Source organism: Curcuma longa, chromosome 21 (genome assembly GCF_044706935.1).
Source record: "Curcuma longa cultivar G26 ecotype Majalengka, Jawa Barat chromosome 21, ITB_CL_G26_1.1, whole genome shotgun sequence".
NCBI lineage: Eukaryota > Viridiplantae > Streptophyta > Magnoliopsida > Zingiberales > Zingiberaceae > Curcuma > Curcuma longa.
The window spans coordinates 262,986-287,576 of record NC_133881.1 but is presented as its reverse complement, the minus strand read 5'-3'; the positions used below and the strand labels follow the sequence as shown (position 1 = coordinate 287,576).

The 24,591-nt window shown below is 36.2% G+C and overlaps 2 protein-coding genes across 2 annotated transcripts in view; one reads left to right on the top strand and one right to left on the bottom strand.

Moving 5' to 3' along the window:
• Positions 1-5,575: 5,575 nt before the first annotated feature.
• Positions 5,576-6,610, bottom strand: LOC141814870 (zinc finger AN1 domain-containing stress-associated protein 15-like). Its single transcript, XM_074702827.1, has 2 exons — positions 6,480-6,610; positions 5,576-6,240 (listed from the first exon to the last, which is right to left on the bottom strand). Exon 2 carries the CDS (start codon positions 6,202-6,204, stop codon positions 5,779-5,781), a length of 426 nt encoding a protein of 141 aa, XP_074558928.1. The 5' UTR covers positions 6,205-6,240; positions 6,480-6,610; the 3' UTR covers positions 5,576-5,778.
• Positions 6,611-7,939: 1,329 nt separating this feature from the next.
• The window catches only part of LOC141814692 (ATP-dependent DNA helicase At3g02060, chloroplastic), a 36,468-nt gene continuing 19,816 nt past the window's right edge, over positions 7,940-24,591 (top strand). The window contains exons 1-6 of the mRNA XM_074702632.1: positions 7,940-8,582; positions 9,122-9,347; positions 14,992-15,237; positions 16,603-16,737; positions 21,077-21,201; positions 22,262-22,401. Of these exons, the coding sequence (XP_074558733.1) occupies positions 7,987-8,582; positions 9,122-9,347; positions 14,992-15,237; positions 16,603-16,737; positions 21,077-21,201; positions 22,262-22,401 (1,468 nt within the window). The 5' untranslated portion in view covers positions 7,940-7,986. The remainder of the gene's footprint in view (positions 8,583-9,121; positions 9,348-14,991; positions 15,238-16,602; positions 16,738-21,076; positions 21,202-22,261; positions 22,402-24,591) is intronic.

Below are 24,591 nucleotides of genomic sequence, written 5' to 3'. Positions count from 1 at the left end.
CTCTGGGAATTCCCTCGGAATTTATATTTATTTTAGTTAGTCGTAAATAGCCCCAAAGGAGATAAATAGCCCCAAGAAGATAAATAGCCCCAAAGGCGTAGACTAACTGTATATAATATAAGATAAGTACCTCTGCTATGCAGAGCATATAAATAGCCTTTGGGGCTATTTACGACTAAGTAGAATAAATCGCCTTACTATAATATAAATACCTCTGCTATGCAGAGAAGAGAAATAGCCTTTGGGTCTATTTTCGACTCCAGCCCAAAAATATAGTAAAGCCTTTACTATATTTTTGGAGGAGCCGATAAGACGTGAAGAAGGAGCTGCACCCAAAAGAACTTAGGCAGAGCCCGAGCAACTCTCTTTTCTTGATAGTAGCTCAGCCCCCCAATTTATATTTCTTTCTGGAAGTCTTCAATCAGAGTTTTGAGTACGGGATTCTTCCAAGGTGGAGAATGCCATTACCTACCCTTGAGTGCTTAGTGAATTAGAATCAGTATGAAGAGGTCGGAGGATATAGGGAGCCGGGCGAACCAAAGAAATCCGGGAAAGCTATTCGGACATTGGGTGTGGGCCAGAAAGAAATATAAATTCGAACGAGAGTGATGCAGAGTCTAGCGGACCAGAGGAGCAGCTTCAGCATGGTGAGAGAGACCTACCATTAGTGTGACATGCTTTAATTAAAGGTCGCTAGGACAGGCAGGCTCATTGCGCGCACGCTCCTCTCTGCTACCCAATTCTCGGACTAGGAAAGGGAATCGGAGCGGGAGTTAGACTTCCTTCCTCTTTTGTCCTCTCGAATTGAATTGACAAGAGCATGAGGATAGGAATCCGGAAGGGCCAGCTTCACCGAGGAGGGTGTGCTCACATACGCTTATGCGCTCTGAAAAAAAGGGATTCTTTGACCATATTTATATTTATTTTAGGGCATCGGGTCCGACCAAGCCATAGTGCACTGAGTCTGAGCCCCTATCGGTAGAGCTCTTTTCAATAGGCTTAGCTAAATGAGTCTCCTTGTGTCGTGAATGGAACATGAACTGATTCTTCTCCAACTCAATAAGAGGAATCCTTGTCTATAAACTCGTAAAGGCACTTCTAGACTTCCATTCTTTTGAACTGGCACGCTCAACACTCCACTCTGTCGTCTAGTCCCTTGGGAAGCTTATCAGAGGTAGCCAGTAGGAGGAAGAACTGAGAATGGGAGAATCAGAATTGGACTTGAGGACTCTTCATTCATCCTCAACTCCAGTAAACGACTTTCATTAAAGTCTCTGGCTAGAGCTAGAGGGATTCGGGCTGAGGCTGGTGCTACTTCTGATAGTTAGGATTGGGCTAGGTATGCGTGTACTGTACTATCAGTCCGCTCTGCACCTTTCGACTTCGCTTCGATGATATGTATGAATTTAGATACTCAATGCATGTGTGTTCCGAGAGATTCATAGTTCAGATCAGGTTTCCCATACTCACTGCCCTGCGAACTTTGATAGCGTACTCGTCTCTATATACAATTAGCAAGGATAAGCCCGGAAGGTACGATACCCCGGACGAGTCCAGTAGGTGGTCTAAGGCTTGATCTAATATGTGCCAGTAGTGGATGAGACTCAAGCGGAATCATCCGCTGACCACTGGGCTTATCGCATACCATTTATAAGATGAGTTGGCCCGGGCGGCTCTTGATCTCCCCTTCTCTTTCTTGAAAAGCAGCGAGGTTAGAAGCGGAGAATCAAAGCCTGAACTCAGTCCTAGGGGCCATCCCACCAGCGCTGGATGAGGAGTGGACAAGCTAGCGTACCTCTGAATAGGAGTCGGGGAGTCAAAATATAAAGATGGGATCTGCTCTCCCGGTCTCAACCTGAACACCAAACATATCTCTTAGTGAGTGCTGCGCTCGGCAACGTAATCGTCATGGCGAGATGTTGAGTCCTCGGTTCCCAGTGCCCTAAGAATCTGAGCACTGCTCTTATACGACGAAAGGATGATGGAACTCAATCAAAGAAGGGGCAGACCTGCGCTTCCTTTTCCCGGGAAGACTTTCTTTCTTTATAGTTAAGACAGCCTTTCCCTCTTATCCTTGAGTTCGGGAGGCCAGGAGAGTAGAAAGATAATTTATCCTAACTTACTATAATACATGGCATTACATTACTTAAGAAACTCTACGGGGTCTTCGGCGTCAGAGCCTAGCCGCGAGAGAGCCCTCTCCATTCTACTCGTATAATTCCTATGGGGTAGAGTCAGAATCAGATCGTTCCAAGTCAGTCAAAAGAGTAAGAGGGAGTAGATCAAAGACTGCTCATGCCCAACTTCCCACTCTTGGAAAGCTAGTGAAGCCAGGTTCCGTGCGCTGACTTAGTCTCTGAACTAGTAGAGAATCGCCTAACGAGGCCCCTCATATATAATATATTCTTCTATTTTTATCAATTATAGTTTAATGAAATGAATGAATGTAGCGCATAGCTCTTTCCGACCCAGGTCCATTCAAGCAGAACTGAGCGCAGAAAGAAGGAGAAGCTAAATGAGGCCCGGTGGACTTTTGGTGAATGCTTAGATGGCATCCAGGCTCCGAAGTTATAATTTTTAGTATAATTCAGATGACAAGAAGGCATGCATGAAGGGCAGGACAGGGCGTACGGATTGACCTAGTGAGCCTCGCGCCACACTCTAAGGATAAGCCTCTTCCCCATGACGGTCTAGCTCCCATAGCAAGAGTCAAGTCTTCCCTACCTCTACTCACCTATTAGCGGACGATCAATCCTCTGAACGGTTGGAATTCCCACTTTCGTACGTGGAATTCAGTCAAAGAAGCCCTTTAGCGTGCCTGCGATTCTATGCTTGACTCCGACGCGACGGGAATCTTTCTTCCAAGTTCGGTCGTGGGTGAAGGTTTTTTTTTGGGGGGGGCGGACCAAGAAGTTGTGCATTCAAGTAGTCGACTGTTGATGCTTGCTTTTCCGACCGGATGGAAGCGAAAGGGGGCTCCCTCTATCTGCCCCTTGCTATTCCACTTTCCTGTCCTCAGCTCATTTCATTCCTTGCCCGACTGTTACTGTCAAGGGAAGAGGGGGGATGCTACCAAAGGGGCGTGCAACTGGAAGCTCACTCTTTCTCTTTTGGTCGTGTGAATGTTACAACATTCACTCTCTGGCTTAGGTTCGCGTGCATGATTCTCTATACGTCTTCTATTAAGTAGCATCTTTCTTGTACGAGATAAGTATCTGCGTGAGAGGTTCTTCGCGATCCCTGCGAATGGAGCTATTCACTATTGACGAAAGGTCCGATCCAATATACTTTTATGTATTCTCCGCTGCCTTTCCCTATCCTCGCCACCGGCTTTCAGTTTGGGCCAATCCAGATGCCCAGCATCCTTTGATTGCGTTCCCCATTTAGAAGAAAATTCTTACAAATACGCCGTAATTGAGATCGAACCGCGAGTCCCTGAGTCACAACTCGGATGTCCTACCGTTGCACCATTGCCCCAGGGAAAAATAAATAAATGATCTAGCAGGTTTATGTCCATACAACTCAAGTAATCATGTCTCTACAATAAAATTCCTAAATACCAAAGAAAAATGTGCTAGAATTATCAAATATCAAAATAAACAGGCTTGCATTTCTGCATTTTCTTTATAATAACTCTCTTCAATATTTGACTATCATAAAATTTATGCTATAAAATGAGTTGCTTCAGTTCTTGCAACATTTTCAGCTGAAGGATGTATTTTCTCACACAGATGCTGCTAGCAAACCGCCAAAATTTATTGTGATGTTATAGCAAACCTGTTCAATTTTGATTGAGTGGCCTCCAATTTAGACCATTAAGATGCCCCCTTGTAAATGCCGAAGCATATATTATCAGAAACACTTGAGACCCTACTGCTTGCTTTCCACTTCCCTTGTTACCCCCACCACCCAGGCCATGAATCATGACTCAAAGCCAAGCCAAGGGAATCACAGCAAAATGACACACCACCATGAATGTAAATATATATTACAAAATCCATATTTTCCTTGTGAAAAAAAAAAAAAAGAATGCAAGGGAAGGCCCAATCACATGTCAGAATCATTTAGTATGATTGGATGAGTGCAAAGCATCCAATAAAGGTGAAAGCAAGTGATTACTAAAAAATCATTCACAGTTAGCGGATAGCTCAAAGGCGGAGCCATGGTGGAACAAAGGGACCTGGCAAACAAAATTTAGCATCTTTTGTATTATTAGATGAAAAAAGTTCTGAACCAGCACATCACGCATCTGAGCTGATTGCTTTTGCTGAGAGGTAATTGACAAATAGTTCACATGGACTTTGTTCCCTTGTAAACAGATTATGACAACACAGACATGATGACCATGAAAAATATGGATCATTAGGAATATTAAACTCAGGTAATTTAGGGCATCATTCTGTTTGTTAGCCAAGATAGAAGAGAAAAAATTCACAATTGATATTTTTTGTTGTCACAGTGGCTCTATAGAAGGGTCAAACAGGAAAGGGGACAGCTCCTACAAATAATGCCTCACATGAATTATTTTCTTTGGTAAAATGGAGGAAACCAAAAGTTGTAAAATTGAGATAATCACAAGATTCCATAAAAGTAGGATAAAGCATTCAGTGGTCCATTCTAGAGAAAATTAAAGCTTAATACTGCAAGAAAGAAAAGGTAGAAATTTAATCATTGTCTCGACTAGAACATAGTTTAGTCTAGAATTATGAGATGTGGAATAAGGGAGACAAAAACCAGCTTTTGAATCCGTATTTCCGTGTAAAAAGAGACTATTCATCATTCTGAGTATTCCAATATGTCATTAGATAAGCATTCTATAACATGCAGCATGATACTCTAACACCATGCTGAACTATTCAAAACAGGAAAAGTCTCCAAGTTCATATCACCAAACAAAATTAAAAAAAAAAAAAAAGCCTTTGGAGATCCTTATCTGGCAAAATCATCCTTCACTGGCTAAGCTGATACACAGTTGCCTGCCACACCCTTTCTCATTATTATGACCAAAGTGAGCAAATATCATAATCGAATGACATGAAGGAAAGCCAAAACAATGTGACTAAATATGAAGAGCAAACTTGCTGTGCATGACTAAAGAATGGTATTTGAAAATAATGCATCTCGCTGTCATATATCTGTTGAAGGTTAAAAAGAAGCACACTATTCATTGCAATACATTTAGAACAGAGGAAGCACAATTACAATCTCTATATTTAGATTCGACATCTGATTCAATTGCATGATTACTCTAACACCAACACTCAGTCAGATTTCAACACCGCATACACCACATGTAATGATTTAATAAGCTTACTGCTGGATCTGTCTAAATTACATGGGTTATAATCAACTGCCAAACATAGATAATCATGGAGGATAAACCAAGTAAACTTAGCAGCTCTGATGAGAAGGTTTGCCTCGGCACATGGCAATTTGCTCTCAACTGAGCATAACAAGACCTCATAAATAATCTCCTAGCTTCAAGAAGCTAAGCTAATTAAAAAAAAAAGCCTAAACCAACGTTTCTTACTACGCCAACCAGAGAGAAGAATCATATCAAATTGCAGTGAACGAAAGAAAAAAAAATTAATCTCTAATGCAAACTTGCAGTCCAATGACTTGAGAAAATGGTGTAGAAGCAAATCATAATGCAGCCATATTGCTGTTCAAGGTTGACGACGACATACCATTTTAATTCCAATCTAGCAGACTTGGAAAAGGCGAAGCAAAGCAAGTATAAACTACCAAGCAAAATAAATCATGGTGGACAACAAAACATCAAATTTTAATAATCTTAGCAGCTCTTATGAGAGGGTTGGCCTTTGCAATCTGCTCTCGACCAGCAGCCTTGTAATCAAAAGAGCAATCATGGGTGTCGGAGTAACGGTGGCGGCCACAGAAGAGATCCCCGCATCGGCACCGGAAGCCAGTAAGTCCTACCCTTTTGTAGCAACTCGAGCAGCGGTTGATGGATTGAAACGGTGGCGGAGCCTTGTCGTTGTGCTTCTCCTTGGGAGCAAGATTCATGACCGCCGGGTTTCCCAAATTCTCAGGTGTATTTGGAGCTGAGAGCTCTTGCAGAGGCTGCAGGCAATGAGCAGACGGCGACGGTGGTGGTTGCGGCGAGGAGGAACTCGGAGAAGGGGAAGAGGGTTTGAGGATTTCAGCTTCATCCTTATTAAGGTTGCAGCTTTCCCCTGCCATCTACCCCAAATTGAAGAAGAAAAATCCTAAACACAGCTAAAAATCGAGAGACGGAGAGAAAAAGTTAAGCAAATAGAGATCGAAGCAAGTTCAAGATCCAACAAAATAAACAGCGCGGAAGCAACCGCAACGACGTCGAAAGCTAAGATTCAACAGACTTTTTTGCCCCACGTATTTAGGGAGAACAAAGAAATCAGAACAGAAAAAAAAAAGGATCTTTACAAGGACACCAAACGAGATCCCAGAAGAAACAGAAGCCGCGGGATCGAGCTCACCGGAGTCGAATTTTACCGAAGCTTATAGACGAAAACAAAGCCAGGACAAGGAGATGATCGCAAAAGCCTCCGGATTTCGCATCGATCAAGCGATCGATTTGGATGAGGAAAGGAAGGGAGATTGCCTGAGCAGTGAGCAGGTTGCGGAGGCTGGTTGCTAATAGAATAATAGTATAATAAATAATAAAATAAAGAAGAAGACAAATCCATTGGTATTACAAGCTTTCCTACCCATAAAAAAGTAACCTCTGGTCTTGGTACTAATTTCCAATTTAGCAGATTAATTTTAATTAAAAAATAAATAGGGGACAAAAAAAAGCTTTGAACAGGTTGATATTCGAAAAAGTACGTTCAGGACACCTATTTCTTAATTGAAAAATAATAATAATAACTGGAAAGAAAATTGCATCTGGTTAAATTTTCAAAATAACCAGCCAGGACTTAGTGAATATGTGTGTTTCCTCCCTTCCTATGGACATTGGTGATTAAATAGAGCTCCACATTGACAACCATCCACCCTTCAGTTGTACTGGGGTAATGTCCTTCTATAGTTCTCGATTAAATAGAACATGGGTATTAATTATAATTTTTTTGTAGTGATTACTTTTTGATTTATTTTATCATAAAATTCACAAAACTTATTTCTACTTGATGTCATATCCTTTTGATCTATAAAGTCTTTCCTACTAGATGTCTAATTCGTTAACCCAATTGATCTTACTTTGTGAGATGTTTGATTCACTTGATCCACTAACTCTTTCATCTACCTAGAGTATGGTCCTCCTAATCCTACATGATTTTTCTTATTAAGTGACTTGCACACTCAACATCCAAATTAGATTTCCCAATCCTTAACTTTAAATTATTTGTCATACATTAAAATATAAATTCGATTCTTTGATATTGTCTGCACCAATAACTAATAATTAATAAGGCTAAATGCAATTGATTAGTATAATAAAAATAAAATACCAATGCTATCACATTACATAATATGATTCAAATATTCTTATGTCTATTTCACGATGTATAACTATTTTGATGAATTATCTCCACTCAGCTGTGACTTAGATTCTTTTAATATTTTTTACAAGATGAACAATTAAATTTTGGAGATTAATGTTTGAGAATATAAAACCAATGCCTTCTTATATCCTTTTAATGTTTTAACTTTATTAGTCGATCGATTAAATCAAGTCAAGTATTTCTTAATCATGATGATAATTTAAGTTGTGAATGATTACCCAGTTAAACGACTTTCACCCTTTGAGTAACTTTTCGATTGATAGCCCTTTTGAGTAACTCTTTCTGCCGTTCGATTGATAGCACACTAACTGAAATAGATAAATCCTGAGTGTCCAAATAAATCCGGAACTTCTCGTCCAGGCTTGATAAATATCTCTCATTCCTTCTCTCCGCCACGAGATGATCCTAATTCCATCCACCCATCCCACCATTTACAACGTCATTAAACCCTTCCTACTCCTCTCTCCTCATCCGTTGCCTCATGGCGGCAGCGAGGGCGTCTCTGCTACCCACCTCCAAGCCCAAGTCGCCCTTCCTGCGCTTCCCTTCTCTTTCCGGCATTCGACGGCTTCCTCTCTCCATTCGCTCAATACGAAGAGCACCGCGTTTTCTGATCATCTCCTCCAGATACACCACGTTCTACACTGAGGGCTCCGTTGCTCCCCGGATAGAGCGGCCGGAGACTGAGCCCGATGACATTACTGTCCTCAATCAGCGGATACGAAGGGAGCACAAGCATAGGGAAGCCCCTAAGAACGGTAGCACGATGGACTCCATCGAGGTGGACAAATACATTAGAGTGGTGAAGGAGCAGCAGCAAAGGGGGCTGCAGAAGCTAAAAGGGGATAAAATCAGCAATGTAGGCGGGTTCGGGTACCAGGTGGATCCCTACACGCTTCACCCTGGTGATTATGTGGTGCACAAGAAAGTTGGGATCGGGAAGTTTGTGGCCATCAAGTTTGACGCCCCAAAGGACTCGTCCTCAGGACCCATTGAGTATGTATTCATCGAATATGCTGATGGGATGGCCAAACTTCCTGTTAAGCAGGCAAGCCGGTTGCTGTACCGCTATAATCTGTGAGAGTTCTTCATCTACCCTTATCTGCAAAACGCCTCTAGCCTAATTCAGTTATCTTTTACTTATTTTTTAGAAAGACAGTTTCTACTTGTAATAATATGGAGTACATTTTCCCCCCTGTAAACTGGACTTGGATATTTAATTAGTTCTCACGATGGAAGTTTTCTGATAAGAAATATCTGCTGCCTTCTAACCATCAATTTGTTCTAGGGAATAATTTTCTCTATACAGCAGAAAGTGCTCTCAACATATGGTATTACTGTATTGTGTACATGATTAGTTTTAGTTTAATACTTTTAATATATATTGAACTCACCAGTTATAAATTATAGCTTTCAATCCTACTCTTTCCTGCCGTATGTTCCTTCATTAGGTAACATTTCTGATGTCACTAGATCTAGTTCTACTTGCTTTGTCATGTTGAAGGATATAATTGCTCAGTGGTTTGATCAGTTGTGAACAATACCTTAATACAAACTGATTATATTGTGCTGTAATTTTTGTGTTAACCAGGTATTCAGTTTACCTTTTCTTGCAGACCAAATGAAACAAAAAAACCAAGGGCATTGAGCAAGCTTAGTGACCCTACAACATGGCAGAGGAGAAGGATAAAAGGGAAGATTGCAGTTCAGAAAATGGTTGTTGACCTGATGGAATTATACCTTCACAGGTTGAAACAGAAAAGGCCACCATATCCTAAGAGTTCATCAGCAGGCAACTTCGCAGCTCAATTTCCTTATGAGCCTACCCCTGACCAAAAACAGGCTCGTCTCTTCACTAGGCTTATTGAACTCATTTCACATGTTTTTTTTCTTCCATTTTTTCCTATTTATCCAGAGTTTGTGTTATATTACTTTGTAGCACTGCCATCAACATGGAAAATTTTGACCTCAGTGCCAACCACATGTGTATGAGGTTATCAATAGGGAATATAATGTCCAGGAGATATTTAGAATTTGCCTCTAAGCAAGTAATATAGTAACAAATGGGTAATTAGTCAACATTTTTTATCACATGTGAACAATGTCATAATATAAATCTACAAGTTGAAGATGACACAGAAAGCATATGGTTAGAATAACTAATTCAAAAAACAATGATGAGCTCATATCTATGTGGTGGCATTCTAGTGTTTTGTGGTAGCAGTGTTTAATACTGGTCACTTGCAAGTGGAAACCATGCTAAGGAGGATTGCCTGCTCTGACATGTTGATTTCTGTTTAAGAAGCAGCTAGAATACACAAAGTAATTGATAATAAAACAACGATTGACTTGGATCACTTGAATTACTCTTGAAACTAGGGAACATTCTCTAGTTTGTAGATCACGTTCCATCCATGATTCAAGGTGTGAAAAACAAACACTTGATACATGTTTTGTTTTGAGAATTTGATGATCTACTAGGAGATATTTGACTGTAATTGCTGTCTCTTTGTTATTTTTTGATCAGGTTATAGTTATTTTTGGTTAAAATCATATTTTGGTACATATTAAATAGTGTTTAGTTATTAAAAAAATATATCTATCAGATTAATAATAAATAAAAATTCATATTTAATAATATCAATTCATCAAATATATTATAAATGAGATCATTTTTATTATAAAACATATAAATAACAAATTATTAATATATTCTTGATCCAAAATGACCTCCCTTGTTGAGGGGAGAGATGATTTGGTGTTTGGTCTACTTAGTAGCGGATCTTGAGCCTCAACAAGGTTGAACAACAATCTTTTTTCGAATCTCAAACTTTGTCGAGGCTGAGTGATTTAAGATGGAATTATGATGACTCACTTCCCTCAAGTGTGATGGAAGTTTCTAAATTGTCCAAGATACTAAATTTCAACCATTCTCATCGTTTTATTATCACTCTTTTTTTTGATCAAATTTAATTAATTTCTTATTTTCTAGTGAAATATAACTCACTTGAAGGTGTTTTTTCAAATTTCTAGTTAAAATTTTCTATTGGTCTTTGTGCAATGATCAATTTGCTTGGAATGCTTATATTGACCTTTGTCTATTCTAATCCAACTCTAGGATCTAAGTCATTAGTAGCCGATGTTGACAACCATGCTTCTGCATTCTTCAATCTTCATTTAACTATATTCATAATGTGGAAGAGCGGATGTTATTTCACTTAATTGTTGTATACGTTTAACAATCAATAACTTTCGGTTACTAGGAATCTGGTATGTTTTTCTAATATGTTGTGTGGTTGATGCTAACCCCGCCAAAGTCGGTTCCAAGCCCGGTTGGCAAATATTCAATAAATGGATCTATCAAATTATTGTGCTAATGCTAGAATGCTCCCCATAAGGAATGCGTTGCAGGGTTCGACTGCAATGTCTTAGCAACGACTGCTACATCTCCATGAGAACTCGGTAGTAAATATGTAAGAGTTTTCATGCCATAAGTTAGGTAAGAATAAATATTATAGAAAATCTAATTGTTTAAGGTTTGGAATATGGAATCTAGGAATACTTACTGGTAAAATAATGGAAGTAGTATATACGATAATTAGGAGATGAATTAATATTTTATATGTACAAGAGATAAAATAGGTACGAGAGAAGGCAAAGATAATAGAAAATTCAGGTTCAGTTATGGTATACAGGATGGAGTAAAACAAGAAATGGAGTAAGTATTGTTATCAATAATTTGCTAAAAGATAAGCAGTAGAAGTAGTTAAAAAGGGGATAAAATTATAACTCTTAAGATAGTGGTGGTGAAAGAAACTATTAATGTAATTAACATATATGCATTTCAAGTAGGATTAGATGAACACACCAAATCTATATGTTGGGACAACCTAGATGAGGTATTATAAAACATTCGGCCAACTGAAATGATTTTAATAGGAGAAGATCTAAATGGACATGTAGGAGTGGAAAATAAGGAATATGATAGGGTGTATCAGGGTTATGAATTTGGAACAAGAAATGAAAAAGAAAAAATTATATTAAATTTTACGATAGCATATGATCTTATACTAACTAATATGTTTTTAAGAAAAGAGAACAACATTTAATTACATTTAAAAGTGGGAATAATAAATTGCAAGTTGACTTTCTTATGGTTAGGAAGAATGATAGAAATATTTGTAAAGATTGCAAGATCATCCTTGGAGAAAACTTAACTACCCACAAAAGTTAGTAGTGTTGGATATACGCTTTAAACATAGTATCAATAGAAGAAAAATATGCACGACTCCTAAAATTAAATAGTAAAAATTAAAAGATGGGAAGTAAAACATATTTAAAGAGAGGATAGTAGTACAAGTATTAGGAGAAATATACTGCAATTCGAATACGACATGGGATAAGATGGTATCAAAGTTGAAAATAGTAGTTAAGAGTATATTCGGTGAGTCAAAGAGACATGCATCACTAAATAAAGAATCTTGATGGTGGAATAAGAATGTACAAAAGAAAGTGAAAGAAAAACGAAGAGCCTATAAAGTATTATATACTTGTAAGAACGAGAAAAATTTTAAAAAAATATATAGTAGCTAGGAAAGAGACCAAGAAAGTAGTGAATGAAGCTAAGAATGAATTTTTTAAAATTTATACTGAAAATTAGATACAGAAGAAGGGGAAAGAGACATTTACAGAATAACTAAAGTGAGAGAGAGGAAGACAAAAGATCTTATTCAAATAAGATGTATTAACGATGAATGCAATAGGATAATAATAAATGATAAAAAAATAAAAGAGCGATGGAAGATGTATTTTCATTAACTTTTTAATGACATTTTAGGTGACCAATTTAGTTTACGTAATTTAAGTAGGTCAAATAAGTATAGAAATTTAAATTTTTATCGTAGAATTCAACTTCAAAAGTAAAATAAGTTTTAAATGGGATGCAAAATGAAAAACAATTGGACTAGATAATGTTTCAATAGAGGTATAGAAGTGCATAGGGAAACAATGTATTGAATGACTTACAAAGTTATTTAACTTGATATTAAAAACTAAAAAAATGCTCAATCTATGGAGGTTAAGTACTTTATTTCCCTTATATAAGAATAAAGGAGATGTCGACCTTCCAAGCATAAATCCAAATTAATTTTCAGTCAACGTAGTCTCATTTTTTAGTCTTTTTTCTATTACTCTTTCTCAAATCTTGATGGTATAACTCATTAGTTTAATACCTCTATAGTTTGAGATATATAAAATTGCGTAAATTATAGGAGTATTAAACTAATGAGTCATACTATGAAATTTTGAAAAAAAGTAATAGAAAAAGATTAAGAAAGGAGATTATGGTGATTGAAAATTAATTTGGATTTATATTTGGAAGGTCAACAATAGAAGCTATACATTTTCTCAAACGAATAATTGAAAAATATCGAGAACAGAAATAAGATTTACATATGGTATTCGTTAACCTAAAAAAAGTTTATGATAGAGTCCCAAGGGAAATTATATGGAGAATTCTAGAAAAGAGAGGTTTTAGTATAGCGTATATTGAACTAATTAAGGATATGTATGAGAATGTAATAACAAGAGTGAAGACTTCAGGCGGATTAATCGAAACGTTCCCCATAAAGATAGAGTTACATCAAGGATCAACTCTGTTCCTGTTGAGATCCGCTCCTGGATGCGCCGACGCTTTCTCAGCACCACGGTCGAATAAGATCTGGTGAAGAGGAGGCCGTGAAGTAGCTCGAACCTGCAATCACAGCAATCGTGAGAAGGAAGGCCAGGGGTTGTCCTAGCTCGACCACTCCGATGCTTAAGTCAGTCCGTGAGGGAGGAAGATGACAAATAGAGAGTGAAGAGAAAGTAGAGGAGGTGAGAATGCATATCTCCCTCTGCAGAAGGACTGACCTTATATATTGGTGATAAGTGTTGTATCACGTCGTAAGTAAGGTGGCTGTCCCATCATCAGTAAGATGTTGTCAGAAGGAATGGGATATTCAGAGCTTATATCCCATCGTTGACTTGCAATTGAAGGGTCATTTCACGTACGCCTGTCAGAGTATTACCGTGATTAGTAGCAGGGGTATCAGGAGACATTACTCATACCACATGATGGGAGGAGTGGTCTTTGATAGGGAAGGGCAATGAGAATTGAAGAGTATCAGGGTCGGGTCAGGGCAGAGTCGAAGGGTTGGCACGGCTTAAATCTGAATGGGTTGACTCGGATCGGGGGGTAGAGTTCACTTCAAGGATTCGGACCGGCCTCCAAAGTTGGCATTCCTGCGGGATCAGTTCGGTTCGGGGGGTCTATAGTCTCGCGAATCCGACTCGGTCTCCGAATCGACTCGGCTGCTCCGATCGGAATATCCGAGAGGATTCGGCTCGGGTATATAGGGAGAGTCAGTTCGGTTCAGATTGAGGAGTCCGCTTCGAGGATTCGGATCGAGTTTTTAGGAGTCCGTATCTCTGAGGACTCAGGCTTATATTGCGAAAAGCTCCCACTCGGCTCCACCGACTCGGTTCGGGTGTTCGAAGGCGTTCGACTCGATTCGGGCTTGCTGGGTGGATTAACCGAGACCCATCCCTCACGACCATAACAAACTCTAAGTCCCAACACTAATCATAGATGAACTCACAGGACACATCCAAGATATAGTATCACAGTGCATGTTATTTGCAAATAAATAATAAATTCAAATTTTGGTGGAAAATGCTAAAAGTGAAAGGTTTTAGACTTAGTACAGTAAAGACAGAATATAAGAAATTTAAATTTCGTAATATTAGACGTAATGAAATAATTGTTAAAATCAGAGATGATGAGTTATTTGTAATTGAGAGTTTTAAGTATTTAGGATCATTTCTACAAAAGGATAGAGGGATTGAGAGAGATGTCTTATATAGAATACAAGCAAGATAGTTGAAATCGAAGAGAGCGTCAGGTGTTTTTGTGATCGTAAAGTACCTCTTAAAGGAAAATTTTACAAAATGACGGTTAGATCTACTATGTTATATGAAACTCAATGTTGGGTTATGACTCGAGTGCATGAGCAGAAGATGAAAGTTGCAGAGATGAAGATGTTAATGTGGATGTGCAGACATATAAGGATGGACAAGATAAGAAATGAAAATTTTAGAGAGAAAGTCAAGGTTTCACCTACTAAGGGAAAACTCAGGGAGACACGTTTAAGATGATACAGACATGTACGTAGATGACTAATAGATGCTTCAGTTAGGTGATGTAAAACTATGACAAATGTGCACATCAAACGAGAAAGAGGAAGACTAAAAAAGATTTGGTTAACAACAATAAAACAAGATAAAATTTATTTAAATATAAATGATGATATAATAGGTGATAGAGCCTAATGTCGTAGAAGGATCCATGATATGACTTGGTGGTTGTTATTGTTATTGTGTGGTTAATGTTGCATGAGCATACCTATTTGTCTGGCTTGATAACTGTGTATTTGATTTTGCTTAACAGGCATTTATTGATGTCGAAAAAGATTTGACAGAAAGAGAAACACCCATGGACAGGTTGATCTGTGGAGATGTTGGCTTTGGCAAAACTGAAGTAGCAATGCGTGCTATCTTCTGTGTTGTTTCTGCTGGAAAACAAGCTATGGTTCTCACACCAACAATTGTTCTGGCCAAACAACATTTTGTTGTTATATCTCAGAGATTTTCTCAGTATCCTCATATAAAGATTGGGCTACTAAGCAGATTCCAGGTTTACATGGTTTTCAAAAGGATATAATGTTTTTCTGTTCAAGCTTACACTTGTATAGATCTTTGTTTCCTACTAAATTGTTTTTTGTCTCATTTTATGTGCTTGTTTGAAGATTACCTAAAAGTTGTTTGTTTGGACTAAGATGATACTGTTCTTATGATATGAGCTCCTCATTAAATTGTGATTGTTTTAACTATTTTTGAGTTCGCTACATCAATCTCATTTCTCCAAAAGTTAAAATTTAGGTGATTCAGTATGTTGGTGGCTAATATAAAACTCCACAAGTAAATAAAAATCCTTCATAAAATAAAAGACCCTTGTGTCACATCCAGATGAACGGTAAATTAAAGAGAAACCCATTCATCTACATTATGCTATTAACTTTTTTCGTCACAGAATCTCCACCTTTAACCGTTGATGGCCCTTTACGCTTTGTTTGGGAGGAGGTGAGGGAAGGGTAAATAAGGGGAAGGAGATTTTTGATCCTTGTTTGGGATGAAGTGAGTTAAGAAGGGGAAGCCGAGAGAAGGGTAAGTTTTACCTTTGCATGCTCATGAATCGTAAGAATTTCTTACATTCCCATTTGGGATGTAAGGAAGGGGAAAGGGAACTCAAAATATTTTATTTCAATTTTATTCTTATTTTAAAATATTAATTACTAAACTAATTAATCTATTTAAATATCTCGTCTTTGATCCGTCGCTTCTCACACAACGCGCGCCGTCACTGCCTAGTGTTCAACCGCTCGCACTCCACGACGTCGGCGTCGATCCTCGTCGTAAATATCTTTGAGGATAAGATTCAATAGGACTGAGATAGATAACCCTAATCTTCTTCTCCTCCAAGGACAAAGACTTATCCAAAGAGCACGTTGTCTATTTTAGGACTTTCCATATCCCAACTTTTACATGCAATATTAATAAAATTTTACAATTTCCAATCTGTCCTCTACATGCATTGTCTTTTTTAAGAAATGAGAGTATTTTTGTAACTTTATATATTTAATCTTTATTCCCCTTCTTTTCCTTCCAAACAAGGTAACACATGTAACGTTAATGAACCTTCCATCCCTTCCAAAGAAGGGGAACATAAATACTTTACTTCCCTCCCTTCCTCTTCCGTTAATGAACTTTCTCTCACTCTATCCAAACAGAGTGTTACATGGGGATTATCATTGGTACACCAGAAAACGTTGATTATCAAAATGCTTTCACGTGTTCTCTTATTTTTTGGAGGAAACATCAGTTTTGATGGTGTAAATTGTAATATTTTGAGGTTCCTAGTTTCAAATGCATGCTTCTGGCATTAGACATTTGCCTGCTTGATTGTTGTTTCACTATTACTAAATTTCAGTAAATTATGCAGACCAAGTCAGAAAAGGAAGGGTACCTGTCAATGATCAAAAGTGGACATCTGGACATCATTGTTGGAACCCATGCACTTCTTGGGAACCGGGTGGTGTACAACAACCTGGGCTTGCTTGTCGTTGATGAAGAACAAGTGAAATTCCTATTTCTGCATTTCAATATTTTTATTCTGATGTGGTCTCTTAAAATTGAAATGATATGTTTAACTCTTGCAATGGAACATGAATTAATGGCAAAAGAAATTTGCGTAGCAGGACTAGAATCACCTAGTTGCTTCAGGTCTTCCAATACCACTCTTCGCATCTTTGCCTAGAAACTATGATATTTGTCCTGAGTTGCACAAGTATTCTTCTTAAGTAATGTGCAATATGATATGCTAATGTGAGTGTCAAGTGAGTAGACACAATGCATAGTAAATCTTGTATATAATGTGCTTAATTCTTGTATGGAAAGGCATTGCCAGCCAAAACACCATGTAAGTAGACATAATTAGAAAAATAACAAGATATTTATATTGGTCCAACCACCTAATTATTATGTATTGACTTCCTAAGCTCCTTGCTAGAGAGTGTTTTTCCAATGATTCAACAAAAATAGAGTTTTTTTAAAAATAAATTGATCCAATAAAATAACATTTTAAATAAATAGATCTGGAAGGGAACCATATAGGGGCTTGCATAATCATTTGAATAATTTTAATCGAATTGACTTAAATCCATTAGTCACTCTATTTGGTAGCTTGCAATTTGTAAGTATTAGCTTAAACACTTGCTTATAAGTATTAACTTAAATACTTGTTTGTAAGTGATAAACACAAGATAATATTTATTGCGTTACTTATGCATAAAGTCTATTCTAAATTGTTGATCAATATTAATTGGTATATTTCATGAATATTACATTGTATGATTGACATGCATTTTTTATTTTGTAAAAGTTGGAATTATACATGTTGATTTATGTACTTTATTTTGTGCTTATAACACTTTTGCAAATCAATCTATTGTCAATGTTCATTTGAAGTTGTTTGGATATCTAGCTTGTTAGTTAGTATGCTGATTTTCGTTTTTTGCTGCTTCTAAATTTGAGTTTGTTTTGATAATTGTATAGAGTATTTGAGAGATACACCAATTTTAGGAGAAAATTTATGCTTAGTTATGAAAACTATAAAATACATGTTGATGCATATCATGAAAAAGAGTAAATTATCGGAAATTATGTTCTTGTACTAATGTGCTCTGAACACCTTTGCCAAATATCCTTTAAAGCTTTGTGTTTGCTCCATAGGTCCCTTTATTATGTTGAAAATCAAGTGCTTCTAATGCTTATTTTCTTGACTTGTTATCTGAATTAAATATTAGCTTAATTTTCAGTTAATTTGCTACTTTATCGTGGAATATCTGAGCTTTCATCTATCTATTGATTATATTACAACTCACTCTCCTTTGATTTTGATGTTCACACCGTATTTTTTGTAATGCGTTTCATTTTATCTTAAATCTCTTCTACTAGCTTTCATTTTTATTTTTGTATTTATTTTATTTATTTTTAACAATTGAGGAGCACGTTCTTTAGTTGTTGGTAGCGGTGGTGGACAGGATTAGGGTTGAGTGAATACTGAGATGAACGAATAACAGCATAGTGAGAGGTTAAGGAACACGATGGAGGGAAGATGTTAGGCAAAGCAAAAGAACTTGGACTATGATACCCCTTCATAGCTTAGATGCTAATATCATGTGATTACATGTCATGGTCAGAAGTGATGCATTTTATGATTAAATTTGTCTGGGTATAATTTTTTTAGTTGTCATAATTGAGATAGGAGGTTACTAGCTAAGTTTATTTAACATTATTTTATTTTAGGGTAGATGTTAAATGCAAACTTTATGTTATCTGGGAACCAAAAAGGCTGTCTTTCTCTTTGTGTGAGGTAGCCATTCTATCATGGAAAATGAATTAAATTCTTGTTTGGTGTCTTCTTATGATACTCTGTCTCCACTCTTTTTATTTCTTGTTATGATATCATTGATTCAAATAAATGACTATGTGTTGCATTCAATGATATTAGAGCCATTATTTGTATGTATGAGGTAGCCATCCAAAAATGAATTAAATTATTGTTTGTTATCTTCTCATGATACTTCCCCTACTTTCTTTTCTTTTCTTGTTATCAGATTGTTGATTGAGATACACTACTATGTGCAACATCAAATGATATAAAAGCCACATTGACGCTTTTGGATGATGGTTAGGGAGGAAGGAATGAGATAAATCAAGAGGCACATGCCCTTATATGAGATTCATTGAGGCACATTCCTACATGAATCATCACGAGAGCTTTATTTATCCTTGCATTATCCACATGCTACTCATCATATCTTGCCTCTTATCTTTCACCTTTATTGTCATTGCTTCACTCTCATTATAACACTTTACCACTGCAAGCCCTTTGCTGACTACTTGATCTATTTGTCATCAACTCTAGCAGTAACAATAGTAGAATGAAGATACTAGATCCGTTCAATACATTGGAGATGAGTTTTCCTTATTGGAGAAAAACGATGCAGGACTCAAATTTTTCTTATTTTGTATTTCACTTATTATAAAAAAAATAATAAATTCCAGTCAGTCTCATGGACTCAATCCCTGGAGGTGGCCGGCCCGGTCCCACGGAAGTTTCCCACCGACCACCAGGGTAAATCGGAAAGCGCATACGGTGGCCAATCCAGATGCCCAGCATCCTTTGATTGCGTTATATTTCACTTATTATAACAATATAGTTGAGTTGTTTAATTAAGATGATAATGTATTATTGTTCATTTTACCTTGGGAATAAATGTCTATTCACAAGCATAACTTTTGGATTTCCAACATATCAGGAAATGTGAATAAAATTAGTATTTGATATCACGTCTGGTTTAATTCCTTTTTTTTTTCATGGCTCAAGATTGCTGATTTAGGCAGGCAATCTTTCGTTGCATTGACCCACTATTTTTCATTTTCTTATATTTTTTTATCATATGTTGTAATAATAGGCTTTTACAATGGTTTACGTATATATGCATGTATAGTTTATGACTAGGTTTTAGGCCATTCAAAGCTAGTATAAAGGGATATGGATCCATCCAAATGGCTTGGAAATGTTCCAGTCATCTGAAAATCTCTGATATCTTCCTCTTCAACATAGCAACACCTTCGAGCTGCAGCGACAAAACCACCGAGCTATTGCAAGCAAACTAAACTGGCAACTCTAGTGAAAAAATTGAGCTTTGGTGAGGGTGCCTATGGACTTCACCGCTCTCCTCTCTGTTGGTGCCTAAAGGCAACACCTTGTGCCAACATACATGCACAGTTGACACTGGAACTATTTAAATCCTGGTACAGCGAGGGACTTTGAACCTTGTTTTAAGCTTTCTATTGCCTACAGGCAAATCATTTAATTTGTGATCTAAAAACCAAAATATTAACTAATCAAATATTTAAATGCATTTTGATTGAAAGGTCTTTTTTGCCCATGATAGGTCGAAGTAAGATGCATCAGCAATTATTTGATCCAAGAACCTGTTATTAACTATTGTATGCTTGATATGAATCTTCATTTTGAGTATTTTTGTTTGACAAAAGTAGATGACTAAACGTAAGACTAGGAGAACACTCAACATAGATGTTATAACTTTGTAATCATAAAAATAAAATTTTGAGACACCAAAGTTCTGAAGCCTTATGCTGGCTTTTGTCTTGTTGCATTGGATGCTTAGTCACCAGTGGATTCACTAGGTCAATATCACTAGTTATCCAAAGTGCAATTACACCTCTACTTGTAATGGCATTTCCATGTTTTTCTTTATACAGAATCCATTTGTTTATTTCATCTTGAGTTTGCTAAATTTCTTGTTAAGGTATTTCCTAATTGATAACTCTAATTGATAAGACATACTTGACCATTGAATTGTCATCGGACAAACTTGTTCTAATTGTTCAAGTTGGTAAATGTCCATAGTGATACATTTGATTATTCTCTTACACATTTTTCATAATAAACACTTGGCTTTTGTGTATGTTTTCTTTCTTTTTCATACCTAATTGTTCTATGTTTCACTAGGTTATGTACTTTATTGTTTCAATCAAACAAGCAATTTTGCCGAACAATCCAGTTATGAATGCATGTCTTCTTTTTGTCCACCTTCACTGATGAATTGTTTTAGTAAGAACCATGTAAGTTGCTCATAGATCTAACTATGCAAGTTCATGGCCGTAATGTATTGAGCTTCAGTGCTGGACTTGAGGAAAAAATGTTAAATCTTAATGAAGTCCTGAACTTGATGTTTTGTGCAAATCAGTTGTTCTTCAGCTCAAAAAAAAATTGTTAAATATGGCTCCCACATTCTGCAAAAGAAAAAGGAAGAGAGAGATTGTTCTATAATAATTATTGACTCATTAACTTGGATTTTTTTTATTGTCTAATTTCTCAGAGATTCGGCGTCAAACAGAAGGAGAAGATAGCATCATTCAAGACTGCAGTTGACGTTCTCACACTTTCTGCAACACCTATTCCACGCACTCTTTACTTGGCATTAACTGGATTCCGTGATGCTAGGTAGTAGATATTGCAAATAGCGTAGTATGTGTATGCTTATTAACATGGTATTTTTTCTATATATACCTTATGAAAATCAGGCATCCAGCTGTATCCTGAAAACCTTTGTATAGATTTTAGATTAACTAACCCAATTTTGTTGCAATAATTAGTTAAGGATGAGATCAAATTCCACCTCTCTTCATGTGGACATGCCATCACTGTAAAAAATTACATGCTTCTCTTTGGGATTTGCTCCTATTGTTGGAAATCTCAACATAATGAGATCAAATATTAAAATTCAACAATAAAACCAAGTGCTGAGGAAACATTTAATATGTAGTTATCAGCTAAAATAAGCTTTAAGAAACTTGCATGTGGTGATCAACACAAATATAAATATACCAGATTTTATAGCTCTGGTACCGGTATAGTTGAAGGCAAATTGTATAGTAAGAGACTTTACAGTATTTTAACAGTATCTTTCGCATTGGCCTATTATGAATATATATTGAAATTATATCTGAATTTAATAGTTATATTTTGGTGTTGAGTTAGTAACTTGGTTTCATTCATGCATTATCATGGCTGCCTAGCCTCAACCTTGATATACTTACAAATTTTGGTCGAGACAACTGAATTCTGAAGTATTTAATAACATTTAGTGTCATTCTTAACTTTAGAGTTGTCAAAAGCACTGTGGGGCAGGAAAAGCCTAAATTAGCGATCAATTATGTAGAATTAATTTGATAGGTATATCCATTTTTCCCTTTCTGCAGTCTTTTGTCTAACATCTAGTACCATCAGTCATAGAATCTTGGTTGATAAAGTTTGTGATTCATCATTTATGACATGCTGAACCTCATAGCAATTATGAATTTATTGTTGAGATTGTCCAAATATCATTTTTCACTGTGATTATGTTAGACACTTCCATTATTATATTTTAGTAATAGGAAGTAACAAGGGTTTTGTAGAGTTTCAAGGATAGAGAATTTTCAACCTTTTCTTGGTTTCTAAACTAACTTGTATGAATGTTTAATATTTACATTCAATTGATTGATCATTTTTTACATTACAGTTTAATTTCCACACCGCCTCCTGAAAGAGTTCGTATAAAGACTCAACTATCATCTTTTAGTAAAGAAAAGGTTTTATCAGCCATAAAGTTTGAGCTAGATCGAGGTGGTCAAGTTTTCTATGTCCTTCCACGAATCAAAGGTTGCCTCTTTACTTCTATTTATCTGTTACTGTAAACTTATTGATAGGAACCTTACTTGATAGTAAAAATGAGTCATAAGCAACATTGCAAGTACGAGTCTCATGCCATAGCAACAGTCTCGCGATGAGAGAGCAGAGTAAGAATAAGGGAAACTATATTCTAGAATGGATTAGTTTAACAGCGACATGAAGCCTCTTTTATTTGCTTGTACAATAATCCAAATTTCATTGACACTCATGCAATATATATTGAGATTAATTAAAATAAAAAATAAAAAATTCCAAACCCCCAAAATTGGGTTGTTTTATTTGCATTTGTTTATATGAGATGTTTGAATAATATGATAAATTCTGGTGAATAGTTAAGAAGGGTGAACATGAGATTTTTGTGAGTAAACTTATGGATATCCTAGATATACTACTCAATAAGAATGAGAAATTGGTAAAGATATCATTAATAGAATTAGATTTTAACTTGCGCGCTGCAAAGGTTAAAAAAATAAAAATAAAAATATTTTTATTCTTGTGAAATAAAAAACTAACTTTTCAATTTAATTTGTCAATTTTTTGAAAGGTATATTGACTGATTATTGAGATCAATTAGAAAATTAATAACATACTTGTTAGTTTATTGTTTAAAATTTATTTAAAAAATAGTTACTATGAGTAAAACCTTACAAGTAAATGATTGTGATCCTGGCAAGGTTGAAGAAACACATTACAAATTTATAAACTCAAATAAAAATTTATTTGGGATTTGACAAATAAAAGTAAAACTATGTTTGTTTAGGATGGTTTCTTGCTTAGAATGAAAAGAAAGAGCTGAGGATGAGTTAAAGGCTCTAGCTAGATGGTGAAGGCATCATTATGATGGTTGCTTGTATTTATGTTTTCTATTCTTCAATTATCAAACTTCATTTCCACTTTTATTTTTGTCCAAAATAAAGCCAAATATGGATATGTCAAAGTTCTCCTAGATACATGATCAATTGATCATGCATAATCCAAGTTTATTTTTCAAAAAACATTTGATCAATGAAGTAGCACCTTGATGCCATTAGGTTGAATACATCTATAACAACAAGCTGAGATTCTACAAAATGTAAGGTGTAAAGGCCTACTTGTAATATTCCTTATTCATAGAGTTATCATGGAATAATTGCCTTCAATTCTTCCTACAGGCCTAAGACAATATTTATAAAGGATTGTATGTAATTATATAAAATTTTCCCATTAGTTAAAGTACACTTAGGTGTAGATAAAATATATGATAAAATGAAAGAAAATAAGTCGAGATGGTATGGACATGTTTAACAATGACCAATATTCTATAGTATATTGGCTAAATTGATTAGTGTGGAAGGTGTAGGAGGTAAAGAAAATATCTTCCTAGGTTGAGGATTCTGTTTTTTTGGCTAGAACGAATGGTGTCAAAGCCATTGTCATGTTCGATGTGCCAACATGTGGTATCCGAGGTATTGAGGATGAAGGAATTGGGGAGAAGGAAGAGAAGAAGCGAAAGGAGATCAAAAGGTGGAAAAGGGAAGAAGAGAAAGAAATCATATATGCAAAAGAAAATTCCTTATTGTGCCTTACCTTGACACACAAGTCCCACCTCAGAAGTCTTGTCACAAAATAGTGACATCCTAGCCTTGTGCTTGTAGAAACCTGGCCCTCACAAATGCTTGTGAAAGCTCCATCAACCTTGCTTTTGTTATCACTTGTGGAAGTTTTATCACAGTCACTCTTGGAAGCCTGTCCCTTGTGGTCACTTGCATTGTCTTTGTTGGGTTGCTAGCAAAAAATTTATTGTGAAATCTTGACCCTCTATTTGTATTGAGGTCTCAAACTTTGTGTGCCACGTAGTGGGGCGCTATTTTGTGTGCTACTTAGTGGGGTGAATAATAAGTTTTGTCATTAAAATTAAAGATTATAAAACATTTTAACTATAAAAATTGAGACAATCGAATTAATCATAAAATAAACAAATATATATTAATAATATAATTAATTATAATTAAGCAATTAATTATAACAAACAATTAATTAAAAATTACTTAAGTAAATTAATTATGTTATTATTAATAATTTAATTAAATAAATATCAAAATCATATCGAAATTGTATGATCGTCACTGAAAATGTATCGTTATGGTCAAAACCAAAACTCAGTGACATCCCAAGATTTTA

What these genes read in the sequence shown, in the direction of transcription:
- LOC141814870 (XM_074702827.1), bottom strand. Translation starts at nt 6,204, where the DNA reads ATGGCAGGGGAAAGCTGCAACCTTAATAAGGATGAAGCTGAAATCCTC.